Raw genomic sequence first — 13,817 nt, 5'->3', positions numbered from 1 at the left:
TTCAGTGACTGATTCTGCTTTCCTTCTTCATGCCTTCCTCAGCAAGAAGCCACATTAATTTCAGTGAAATTGCTAATTGTAATAAGGGTTTCAGTGGATAAGGGCAGCAGTGAGGTCTGCGGTGACCAGTCTGCACTTGGAGATGTGTGTGGGAAAGACACTGTGTCGTTACCAACAGCTAATTACATTATTAAGTTCATTACTGTTTCCTGCTGAAAGGATCAGTATTCAGAGCCTGATGCATTCTCACAAGAAATCAATGGGATACAGAGTTTGTATTCACTTCTCTGAGAGCTCAGTAAATCCTTAAGGAAGGCAGCAAATGGCATAAATTTTATTTAAAAAGTAGCTACTGTGCCTATGTAGGAGCGCAGTTGAAGCACAGCATGAAATTTGGGGAAAATGTATATTTTTAAACAGCAAGGTTTTATTTCTCTTAAGTAATAAAAGCTTACAGCTGTTTTTCCCAATGGCTAGTTTTAAAAATACTTAAATGCACTTATACCTTACCACTGTGTGAACCACTTTATTTTCTCCTTAGGCTACAGTAAGCATCTTTTCCACTTATATTCTTGCTCTCCTTTCCCTCCTTCTTTTGACTTTCATTGAAATAAGTGGCTCTAGGCAACATCCTACTCTGCCCAGATTTTGACATTTTTATTAACATTTGGAGATGCAGATTAACATTTTCGTTATTCATCAAAGATGATTCCAGCATTGAATACTTACTACTATTTTAGCTGCCCTGCAAGAGGAACACCAAGTTCTCAGCTAAACAGAAGGGGAGGCTGCCTAATTTCACTCTAGCTCTAGTATGAAGCACTGTGTATTTCTTGTCCGCCCTGCTGCAGCTGAGTAGCTCACTGTAAATGTCCTGTAGCTCAGTGACTGACAGCTACTGCAGCCCTGTCACTCTTCCCAGAACAGGACGCACACAAGAACACTTCTCCTTTCTTTGTAACAGGAGGAAGCCAGTCACAAATACTAGGAGGAACTAAGGCAGCTCTGCTTTCTCCACCATCAACAGCAGTGCAGTCTTTTGCTGAGAGCTCAGATGTGCAATTAAAGCTAATGTGAACTTCACTGAGGTATGGCTCATGGGCAGAAATCTGCTCAGAGGGATCCTGCCGGAGGCTAGTAACCTGATAAATGTACATAGTCTTACTTCTCACCGATATTCAGTTAGTCTTTCTTTAACGTAAACAATGAAAGTTGCAATGTTTTGCTTTGTTCTTGCAAACTTTCCTCATGCAAAGTATGCCGCTGAGCAGGTAGTGCTCCAGTGCTGAAGAGCTCCAGCACTGTATCAAACGATTACTAAATTAGGGGTGATGGAAAGCTGGGCTTCTGGAGGTACAGCATCAGTAGCAGGTATAACAGTGGAATTTCTCACTGTTGGAAAGCACAACCCATTGCTCTCATGCATTATAATTTTGCCACATTTTTCTAAAGCATCTGTTCTGGTCAGTGCTAAGAAAAAGATGCTGGATACAGGAGTGTTACAATCTGTTATGACACATCTTACATTCTCTGAAATATAGAGAACAAAGCATCTCTCCTGTGCTCCTGTATGCCTGCAGCTTTTTTATGTGACCACATAGTGAATGTGTACTGTATGTCAGTGAACTAGCAAAGACCAGAGGAAACTGTTAGATGTCTTTATTGATTGTATTGCTGTTCTGCAGCTGATGCTCCCTGAAAAGAAAGCTATCAGAGACAAAATAAGTCTACTTTGCTTTCTTCCTTTCCTAGGCAGTTATGTTTTTCTAGGGTTAGTATTTTTCAGATCCCCTGAACCATCCCGGAGGTTATAACTAGCATAATATGAAACCTGGAAAAGCTGCTGATATAGAAAATTCTAATAGCATTCCTCAAGACAGGACACAGGTAAGAAACCTTTGTTATCTGTGGACCACTAGCATCAGTTCCTAGTGCTCAGATATATAAGAACACCTAAAAACACTGCAAACAAAAAAAAAGCTGACCTTTAAGGCAGAGCTATGGATCCCAGCCTATCAGTTCTGCAATATGAAATCTGCAATTCCTCTGTGGACTTTTGTTTAGAGAAGATAAATTGTATTTAGTCCCTTTAAGATCAAATAAGCAATAAAAGAAATTCATAAGATTTCCTCAAGTGAGACCTGAAAATAGATGTTAGGAAGGTACATTTGTTTCACTCCCCAGGATGATGGATGAGTAATGGTGGTTTGTGTTTTGCTAGTGCAAATATGTTTTCTTATTAAAAAAAAAAAAAAAAAAAAAAAAAAAAAAGCCTTAAAGAAATCAAATGTAGATTAAAGGAGGAATGAAAAAGTTTTGGGGGACCGCCTGTTACCTCTTCATGTAGGTATACTGGTATACTTACCAGTATGATATGCTTTCATAACAAATGCAGACTGAAAACAAGGGTGGACTCAAGCATTGTGCTGGCTTCTGGAACTGTGCCCCACCACAGGGGTTAGGGGCCCCCAAGTACCACATTACAAAACAAATTACAAAAAAAAAGTTTCATGTGGCTTTGTGCTGCCTCCCAGTGTGATGCTGGTCAGAAACAGCAGTAAGATGGGCATGGAGAGACCTCCTGCCCGTGGCCTTTAGGACAAACCTTCTGGTCAACAGCCAGGAACTTATTTTTCCAACAGGTTTATTACTGTGCTGGTTCTGCAGCAAGAGATGGTATGAAAGCAGGAGTTGCCCAGGGACATTGTGTTCTGCTGGAACAAAAAATTCTGAGAAGGCTTCTAGTTGTGCAATCCAGCACGCTGTAGGGTACTGTTCACTCATCCAGGTATTAACAAAGGAAAAAAAAAAATACAATAACCTTATATTTGCCACTGCTGCTATGAGAAGTGTAATGATACCAGACCAAATTCTGTTCCTGCCTGGAGATGAGACATCCAAAAAAATACTCCTTTCTCCCAGTGGAGTGACTCTGGATTTCCAACATAGCAAAACAATACCAAATTCAGCCCATTGTGCTCTGCTTTGTTCTGCTTCTTAGGCACAGAAGAAAACTGTACTAAGTTCTGTCCAAGCAGCAGCCACCAGCTGTGCTACTGTAAAAAGCTGCACCACTGTCAGGACACGTGGTTGGTACTTTGAGGTTTCTCCAGGCAGACATGGAAAAATTAGAAGCAACATTTATGAATGCAGGCCTGCTAATGATGTTACTGTGGCAGTTCCTGTTGAGAATATTAAATGAAAAGGCATTTTCATTAAGATGGAAATTCTGGCCCTGCTGAAATTAGTAGCAAGGTTTTGGTTGGGTTGATTGGAGCCTGGATTCCCTCATCCATATTTTAAAAGCTTTGCTGCTCATTCTCCTGGGGAAAAAAAAGCAAACTTCAGGGGAAAATTAAATTTGCCTTTCCAAGTGATTTGTGCCCCCTCTAGCTAGCAGAACATCTTAGTGTAGATCCCATTTGTGGGTTATGCTCTTGCCTAAGGAAATAAATGGGAAAAAGAAGAACAGGGCAGAAATCCATTCCTATTGCTTAATAAGCAGTTATGCTTCCAGAGCCAGCAAAGCCAGTTGTCTTAATTGAATGAATAATGTTTTTCCAGTATTTCTGATCTTCTGTAAATTAATTACTAATTGTTTTCAGTAGCATCCATATGTGACAAGCATGATCAGGAGCCTGAGTCAATTATGAGATCACTCTGAGTTTACACCAAATGCAACAAGAGTGAGGGAACAGCTGCCACTAGGTTTTCTCATGTGAGGTGAAAATGTTTTGAAGCTGCTTTATGTCCCCAGGTGAGCAGATGTATAGTGTGAATCCTTCTCCTATGAATCATATTGTTTCTCAATTGTTTCAGTGATAGGCTTTGCAGAATAAATCAAGCTTGCCTAGGCTCCTTTGTCCCCAGTAACCTTGCTAAAAGCTATAGAGCCATTTCCTAGGGGCTTTTAGGATCCCTTTTTTTCAGATCCCAATTTTTTCTTGCCTTTTCCAGAACTCTCCTCAAGGGTATTCTTTCATCTGAGGTCTACTTTCTATCTCTCACAAAGAGATAACTGTAAATGCAACACCTCAAAAGGAACTAGCCCTGAACTGCTTATCACCTAGGGAAAATGTACTAAAAGGCTCTTGAGAACAAACTGTAGAGAGAAATGGGCAAAAAGTTGATACAGCTGTGCAGGTACTATGAGGATACCGGGTTTTGTAAAAACATATGATTTTCACAAATTCCAGAAATGAACTGCTATGAAAATTATATGTGGTTGCATATTGTACAGTTTAGGTCAATAGTGTGATCTATAATCCTTTCATCCTGAGAAAATACCCCAGAGATTGAGCCAAAAGGCTTGGCTGGGAATAATACAGTTTCTTTGATCCTGTAGAAGCGTACTAGTGTTCTGTTTTTCTTGCAAGTATGTACAACATCCCACATCAGACAGGTCTGTTTAAAATCCATGATTGCAGCAGGCAGCCAAGGACCAGACCCCCGCTGGAGAAAACCAATTGAGTGAGGCCTCTTGATTTTAATGGGTGGCTGCAGAGCCATACCACTCCAGCATCCACCTCCCTCATACTAGGATGCAACTAATTACAGCAAGTAATTAGATTTCCTCATCCACACCAGATCCATTCTGTAACCTGGTTTTAGTACTTTGGCAGCAGTAGCCCGTCCGCACCCTCAGAAGCTATGTAGCCCTTTCCCCATAGTGTTTCTATAAAGCAATAGTTCTTCGTATTTTCATTCTTACCATCTGGCTAAGAAAACAAAACACCCCACATGGCTTTAGTTCTAAATTATTTAGAGGGGGAGCAAATAGATTTTTCAACACCTTCAGATTTCACGGAGAGCTCTTTTTCCTTGGAGCGAGTAGAAAACCTGTAGAAAGCATGCTAATAAGTGGACTTTGCAAAAGAATAAAAGTCCAGTAACAGTTTGTTTAGCCCTTCTTGGAGCTGGGGGGAAGGGGAAGGACACACAACACAATGATTTCCAAGAACAAGTGCCTGCCTGCTCTGTGCCAGGCATGCTGTGTTAATTACAGCACAGCTGGCAGCACTCAGGCTCACAAGTGAACTGCAACACACAGGGCATCAAACTGCATGATGCAAACCAGCATGAACACTCCCTTCCCACTTCTCTTGAGATGCCCATGTTTTTGACACATGTTGTAGGCTCCTCATTTTGATATTGTGATTGTATAAAGCTAATCCCTGGGAAAATATATTTGAAGTGCTTCAGCAACTTACTGTTTTCCAAATTACAGTTTGTAATGGGCTTTAGTGACAGATTAAAGGAGAGAAAAAGGACCCTTTTGAATGCACTGAACTCTGGGGTGGTACAACAGAAGAAAGGGCTGTTCTTGCCTGTAGGGAGGGCAGGGAGCAGGTGCCCAAAGCCCTTCTCTTTCCTTGTGGTCCTGGGCTGAGAGGACCTACAGGGAGCTGCATCCCCAGCAAGCCTTGGCTTTGGGCTGAGGGGGATTCCCCACATCATGGGGGAGGTAATTCCTTTTTGTGCTGGCTGCAGGAATAGACCAAGAGGTACTGCCCAAAGCAGTGTAAAAGCAAGCAGCTGCCAGTGGGGTTGGCTGTTTTTTCTCTATATGGAAGAATTTACACTGCAAAATCCAAATGGCAGCATGGGGGAGCTCATCGTCACTGAGCATAAAGCTCCTACCAATGCATAGCATGAGCACAAAGCAACATTTTATCAGCTATGTAAAAAACACTAAGTTGGATTTTGTGGTGTGGTGCCTGTGTCTTGTTGTTTTATTGATGAGTGTTGGTGTCAGAACCCAGGAGCTGGTGTAATGGGATGGCAGTAAGTCATGGGAAGGAAGAGCTTGGGAGAAAAAAGAAAGGAAATTGTGTGGCTCTTGTCTAAACATCTCTTTGATGATGAGATAGGTGACAGAAGATGCAAGGGGGGGTAGGGCTAGGGCCACAGAGCTGCTGCTTTTCTGAGATAAAATAAGTCCCCTGCTATCATTTCAAAACCACAAAGTCCTGAACAAATGTGATGACTAAATAAGAGAGAAAGATGACCTGATGACTGATAAAGCAGCAAGATAAACAGTTCAGATAAAGATGGAGAACAAAATAGTGAGAGGAAGTATATTTAGGGAAGTACATCTGAACAAAAGGAAAAACTGGCATGGCTGGGGATAGTGCCACTGAGGCAGTGGGTCATCCTGCTGCAAAAGAATGATGCTCATCTGTCTGGGGGGACTCCTAAGTCAGATTTAATTTCCCACTTTATGAGACTGTAATGCTGCTTTGGAAACTATCTTCTACCCTTTCTCAACAGCGGTTTCAGAGAAAAATCCACAACAGAGGAGAGAAAAAAAATGAAACGTGTTTAAATCACCTCAGTGATGAGACAGATCTTTATAACACTGAGAACCAGCTACAGGGAAGTCAAGCCATAAATACTGTTGAACTAGACCAACTGTAAACAGGCTCACTTCATTCCTTGTGATCCAGAGAGGTTTCTGGGGGTAAACAATACAAGAAGATGGAATGACATTGAGGCATTCACTAGAGGAAAGTTAAGCATATGAAAAGCATGACACATCAAAGAAGTAGTGACGGAACAGTCAAACAAGGCTGCCATAACAAGCACTGAGAAAAAGATGCAGAGAAAGCTTTTGGCCTAAGTATAGATGAGCAAAGTTTTCTATTCCATCAGCTTGTCTTTTTTTGTTGTTTAACTTTTGTCAGTGCAATTTAGTGATATTCTCTGAATATAACTTCAGTTATACTATTTGAAAATAAATAAAACTGTGTCAAAGCTGACTGCTTTAATACATCTGCCTAATGTAAAAATAATAATAATAATAATAATAATAAATATATATATATATATAAAACCTGTGATGTCTGAAGTATTTGACTAACAATACAGGACACAGCATGAACTCAGCTAACTGTGTAGAAGATGTAGCTAATAAAACCAGCATCAGGACAAGACACAAAGACCTTATGTGGTAGATCATATCCAGTTGAAATCGTGGCAAAGTGTGTGAGGTTTCTTTTGATGACCATGATTTTTTTCAAACAAATAATTGCCTGATTTCTCAGTAGGAGCAATAAGAAAGTGGGTAGGTACAGGGGAAATTTCAGCCACACAAAAATCCTTAGCCTAGAGAAGCATTTCAAGCTAAGGCTTGAGCAACCACGCCTGCAGCATGACCCGATATTGAACCATGTGGATTTGGGACTGCAATCTGAGAACCTCCCTCTTTTGGCATGGTAATACCTACCTGCTACTAAGGAGGATGAGCATTCATGACAAGAAATGAAGAAGTCAGAAAGGTCCAGCTCCTAGCTGAAAGAGCAGCATCAAGACCAACTGCATCTCCAAATAGGTGGCCTGATACAGTAGGGCTGCTTAATTCATGCTTCTCAGAGAAAGCTCCTCATCCTTTCTCTACTAAATTCCTTGCTAGTGCTCCCCATGGAGAGGAGAGAAATCAAAAAGGAGCCAAGATCATGCTCACGTCAGGTCAACTGTCACCCCCCAGATGCCAGGGAGTTCATCCAACACAATGGTAGAATCACAGAATTTCTAGGTTGGAAAAGACCTCAAGATCATCAAGTCCAACCTCTGATCTAACACTAACAAGTCGTCCAGTAAACCAAATCCCTAAGTTCTACATATAAACATCTTTTAAAGACCTACAGGGATGGTGACTCCACCACTTCCCTGGGCAACCCATTCCAATGCCTAACAACCCTTTTGGTAAAGAAGTTCTTCCTAACATCCAACCTAAAACTCCCCTGGCACAACTTTAGCCTATTCCCCCTCGTCCTGTCACCAGGCATGTGGGAGAACAGACCAACCCCCACCTCGCTACTGCCTCCTTTAAGGTACCTGTAGAGAGCAATAAGGTTGCCCCTGAGCCTCCTTTTCTCCAGGCTGAACAACCCCAGCTCCCTCAGCCACTCCTCGTAGGACTTGCTCTCCAGACCCCTCACCAGCTTCGTCACCATTCTCTGGACTCGCTCGAGCACCTCGATGTCCTTCTTGTAGCGAGGGGTCCAAAACTGAACACAGTACTCGAGGTGCAGCCTCACCAGGAGCGGGGACTAAGAGCTGTTCTTAACACATGTATACCTAACATATACAGAAGGACAAAAACTGAGGGGGGAGGGGGGGGGGGGGGGAGAAGGGAAGAAGGGAAGAAAAACAACATGAAAATCAAGTAATCCTAGCATGTTCAAGCTTCCTGTAATTTGGCCAGCCCTAAAGTCCGAGAAGGGGCAAATTTCCCAGAGAAGTTTCCCAGAAAACAGAACTATTGAAAACATGTTGGGGGGGGGGGGGGGGATGACTTATTTTATTTATGAGCTTAAAAGAAAAAAAAAAAAGGAAAAAAAAGATTGTATTCTGCCACTAAGAAACATCTTTGATCTTTGTCGTTTCCTTTAGAAGGTTTATCTCACCCTTTATCAACGAGTGTACTATAATGATGTGATGTTTGTAGGAGTAATCCAGACTTTACAATATTGTCCCTTTGAAAGTGCTGTTTGAGTGGGCAGGCTTGATATGTTTAGCAAATTCAACCTGCAAAGTCCTGCCTGTATTTGTTGCGCTCTTTTCCTCTGTGTTTTTCCATACATCACAGCTGGTATATGAGGCTATATTTCCTGAGAAGAGCATCAGAATTGATAAGCCAATTAACAAAAGCTTGAGAGCAGTCTTCTTGCTGTTCTTGTGCCGCACACATTTTTTTCAGAGGAAGATCACAGCACTGAATTTATCATAAATCATTAGTCATTATTGCTTTCAGTAAAGCCCTCAACAGCTTGCTTTGTGTAGAGTAGTGGAATATTCCACAGGATGACAAAGCAAACATATGTTCAAGGATCTGTGCAAGACGCTAATTGCAGCAGGGCACAAGGACAGGTGTGGAAACACAGTTTAGTAAGCTACTTTCAGTGACATAGAGACGATCCAAATCCCCAAAGGTTTTGTACTTCATTTACTTGTGGGAAGGTATTCCATAATACTATCAGAGACAGGAATGAGATGAGAAAGCAGAACTGGCAGCATTTTATTATATTTTACACTACTGCAAGACAGTGGGGGACTCTGGTTCATCAAGTAGATCAATATTAAACTTTCTACTCTTTGAATGCTCACAGCCAGAACAGAAGATTTGCCATCCTGTTCCTCCATCTGTACCCTGCTTCAAAATGAAAATCGTCTGCACTAGTGGACAGTGAAGAGAGTAAGTGCTTTCACAAAACAAATATTTTCTTTTTAAAGAAAACCTTTAAAATAAAACCATAGCCATCTGTCGTGTTAAAGCAGATATGCTTTTCACCTTCAGAAAGCTTTAGAGACATTGACTAATTGGTCCTTGTGACATAAGAGGACTGATATTTTCCCAGTTTGGAGTGGGAAGTCAGCAGGGGCATCTTGCATCCTGGGGCAGGAATTTAGGCTCCCTGTGAGGCAGGAGAATTGTAATCCTTTTGTAGTAGTCAACAACATTTCCAGGTGGGGGTGTGTGAAGTTAGGCACTTCTAACCCTGCTTACACACTCCTGACAAATGAAAGGCTGGATTTTTTTTCACAAGTGCTGCACATCCAGATGCTCCCATTGACTTTATAAATACTAAATGTTCAACTTGAATAGGAGCTGCAGGTGCTCAATCCTTTGAATATTATGCCATTAGAAAGGGTGTGAATTAGAGCTACTCAAGTAAAAGTGTCCACTGATTTGTTAGCTGAACTGGAAAATACTTCCCATGCTCTAAATTTTTTTGAGTTGATCTGAAAAATATTTTATTTTTAATCAAAATGACCTTCTGCTCCCATGCATTTTTCTTTTGTTAATATTTTGTGTTGAATAAAATGTTTCATTTCATTTTATGCATTGCTTTAAAGAACTTCAGTCAGCTTCAGTCTTAAAAGATCATGAGATTTGTTGTTCTGTCATTTAGAAATGCCAGATTAAAAACTCGCATTTTTTAAAAATAAATCATTTTTTGACCTAAAGTATGCATCAAGTTTGATATTAATATATGAACAGTTTTTGTTGACTCAGAACTTCACATTTCAGCAAATAAACCACTCTCCTGTCTAACTTCAGGCTTGGGAACTGAACTTGTGACACTCATAGAGCGGTGATTGCTCTGCAATGAAAGCTTTGGATTCACACTCTGATGATGCAGGCTGGGGCACCTCAGGGACTGCAGCCTCCAGCCATCTGCCTTGCCCCTTGGCTGCAGGTTACCGGCTCTGCAGCAAAGATAATTTGCTGTATAAACACATCATCTTACACGTTATTGTAAGTACCAGTTTGCAGTTTTTCTTTAAATGCCAGGCTCTGGACTGAGGCCGCTGGATCATGATCTGACCCATGGAGCCCTACCCAACCTTTGTCCTCCCCTCATCCCTTATCACTGCCATCTGGGAAGAAAACCTGCCCCAAAATCCTCCTCCATCAGTTTATAATATGAGAGGATGTTACCTACATGACCTTTGCCTCAGCTCCTCAAAGTTCCTGTAAATCAATATGCAGTCCAACAATGATGTGAATCAAACACATTATTTATGGCATTGCAATTTCTCTGAAGAGTCACATACACTGAAGTGGGTTGTTTCAAAAACTGTGGCCCAACTTTTACATACGTTTGTCCAAAATGAACGCTATTTAGGATATCATGCTAAAGAATGCGTGTTCAAGGGTTAGGGTGTTTAGGAGATCGCTTTGTAACTGGCGCTGAAGTCTTGTGGATATTTTTGTGATGGACAGTTACTTTCCGCCATGAACACTGCACTTCTCAAGAAATGTGCAAAATGAAGTATGGCAGCAGAACAAAATATTTTATAGGCAAAGTGACTTTCCATAATAATGGAATAATAAACACAGAAGGGGGAAAGGCTAAGTGCAAATGCTGAAATGCATTCACGAGTATATTTGTACTGCATCTGCAGCTGTTGGAATGTCACTTGCTCATGTGAATTCGTTCAGTGAAGCATTTGAAGTCAATCACTGTATTAGGAAAGTGGGCATCCAGCATACAGTGAGCTTATACACTTTATTGCTACTTTGCTGTCAGCAATTACTGTTTATCAATTAATATTATGAAAGGATTAAAGTGGGTGATAGAAAAAACAGTCTGTTATTTGCAGCAAGAAAGTCACAAAGCTGTCATAAGACTTGTGAGTGAGTCCTTGGAAGGGTTTACTAGTGCAGCAGTGTTCTTTGTGTTTCAATTTGGGACAGGAGGATTTGGCCTTCACTGATAGTGAACTGTGCTGTGCTGTTGCAGGAGAAGGACGTTGTGTTACTTCTATCAGACTCTCTGTACCTGTTTGTTTTCACTGTCTGTTAAAGTCTGTGTTTAGGAGAAGGACTGGCATTTATCATGAGTTTGTGCAGCGTTGAGCTTTCTTGCTAGCTGAAGTCTCTCTAGCCTTTTGCAAAATAAATAACACTGCTGATGCCCAGAAAAGATGGAAGTGTTTTTTAATATTAAAGATCTGTAGTGGTACGTGACATCACTCTTCATCAGTCAGACCTCAACTGTACATACAACACAGCTGCTCAATTGATTAAAATAGGCCGCTTTTATCAAATATTAACCTGTGTGGAATGCAAGGTGACTGAAAATCTGGTGCATGTTAAAGAAGTTTTGCAGCCTGTAGAAAGAGTAAGCAGCCTTTAAGTTTCAGGCCTTTTCACATTTAAGTTTTCTATGGTTTGTGCAATGCCCAGTGATGTTATTACTTACAAATCAAACCAGATGGCAAACTGGGTAAATCACAATGCAGTGAGTTTCTTCACAAGGCTGGTTTTATTAACAATAGCTGTGCTGGAGTTGTGTCAGGAGACCCTAAATGAAATTGGAGCTAAAATCTATGTTATCTACAAAAATACAGAGAAGAAAATATCTGTCTTGGAAAAATTATAGCTTAAACTAACAAGGTCAAAAAATATGGAACAAAAGAAAAGGAAAGAAAGAGAAAGAATATGAAATGCATTCCTGAAGCCACAGTTTTATGGTGGATTAAGGGCTCAGGGTTGAGTCAAAACTCAAGAGTCCCAATTCCCTGACTGCCCAGCTCTATCCTTTCAAAAGGAGGAAAACAAAATGAGTTGAAAAGATATCGATCCTTAAATATGGTTGCAACAAGCAGGAGGTTTCATCATAACATGTTAATCTGATGACAGATGTAAGGAATGTCACTGTGTGGTGGAAAAGAGACATGGCATGCAGCAAACAACTCTGTTCTGTCTTGAAAAAATGATTAGAATTCCTCTTCTGTCTTCTCCAAGGACTTCTTTTAGTGGCTCTCCGTTCAGCAAAATCCTGCCGGGCATCTGAACTCAGAGCTGCGATGGATTCAAGCTCTCTTGCCATCTCTGCTAACCTCTCTTCAGTCACTGTGGCTAAGCCACCAGTGTTAGACATCTACCCTATCAACAGAGAGATTTCTGCTCATTTCCATGAGTGGTGAATTGAGCCCTGGGAACGGAGAGTGAAAACCCCACGTGGTCACTCCTGTTGGTAGCAATGCTGTGGTAAGCTTTTCTCTCTGTTAAATTGCTCTGCCCAGGTTCAGGAGTAACCATGGTGAGAACTGTGCAGGTTCCTTGGTGTTAAAATTGATGTGCAGAATTTCTTATCAAAATCAATGAGAGGACTAGGAATAAATAAATGATAAAGCTAGGAAGTATTACTGCAGTTGTTCCACACTGAAGATTACCTAACTCCCTTGAACTCCTGCTTAAAGTAATAAAAGTGAAGTTTGGCTTGGACCACATTATCAGCAAAATGCCTAGTTTGATTTAAACATTTATAGTTAGGACCAATCTCTGACAGCCACTGGGCAGCTTTAATGAATAACTGCTTTCACTGAGACAGGACAGAAGCTGTGTTTCCATCTGCAGCTTGCTGAGCTTCAGCATTGCATTACTATTTGTCTGGTATTTTTTGTTTTGTTTTGTTTTGTTTTTTAACTTGTCAAACTTTTAGCTCTTCCCAAGTTTTTCTCCTTCAAACAATGTAATGAAATTGCTTCTGGACTTTATTGCTCATGAGCTCCTGAAGAGGTCCTTTATAGGCATGCTAAAGTATAGATCAGCAAGTAAATGACAGTAAAACCAGTTTGTAAAGATGTGGTTTTCTTTGTAGAAGTACAATAGGTTAATGGCATGAACACTCTAAGAGCAATTCTTGACCTCTTCATTTTCCTGCTTTTATCTGCAAAATTTCATAATTGGTGTGATGATTATAAATATTATTTCCTAATTATAACTTTTAGCAATCGATTTTATTGTAAATCTATGTCCAGATGAGATAAAAATGAATGCATAAAAATACCTAAACTATTTGTTAGTGTGGGGTTGTTCACAGGTTAACTGTGTCATTTATGAGATGTATTTACTTCTTCCTTAGGCTGGCTATTCTGCAAATGTTGCCTTTTTTTTTTTGTATGTATATTGTATAGAAATGTATTTAAAGCAGCAGATTTTCAGCTTGAATAGATATACTAAAACCGACTCATAATAATCCTCATGTCATAGTGACCTTGTTTGAATGCCCTTCCCTAGGATGCTCACATTGATGTATACATGAATACAAAATGCATACATATCTATGTCTATTAGCGCAAACTGGAAGCTATAATTTAGGGGCCAGACTATGGAGATCTGCAAGCATATTGCGGCACCGAAAAACAAGCCTGGAGTTTCTCATACAGTCCATTTTTATCAGTGTCATTGTTTGTGAATTTAGGTCAGATCTTCAGGACCTATTCAGAAATATCTAATAGGCCTTACATGCACATGTGTGCATGCATATATAAATGTTTTCACTCAACCACAAGAGATAGCT

General features: G+C 40.5%; 1 protein-coding gene across 2 annotated transcripts in view; it reads left to right on the top strand.

Moving 5' to 3' along the window:
* The window catches only part of LOC311433166 (uncharacterized protein), a 140,345-nt gene extending 127,189 nt beyond the window's left edge, over positions 1–13,156 (top strand). For both annotated transcript variants that reach the window (XM_084512021.1, XM_084512020.1), the window contains 2 exons: positions 9,111–9,196; positions 10,064–13,156. In XM_084512021.1, the coding sequence (XP_084368147.1) occupies positions 9,111–9,165 (55 nt within the window). In that variant the 3' untranslated portion in view covers positions 9,166–9,196; positions 10,064–13,156. The remainder of the gene's footprint in view (positions 1–9,110; positions 9,197–10,063) is intronic.
* The last annotated feature ends 661 nt before the right edge of the window (positions 13,157–13,817 follow it).

The sequence above is a fragment of the Aythya ferina genome (assembly GCF_964211825.1).
Source record: "Aythya ferina genome assembly, chromosome: 2".
In the NCBI taxonomy this organism is placed as follows: Eukaryota; Metazoa; Chordata; class Aves; order Anseriformes; family Anatidae; genus Aythya; species Aythya ferina.
Note: the sequence above shows the minus strand (reverse complement) of the source record. Positions and strands in the feature narration are given on the sequence as shown.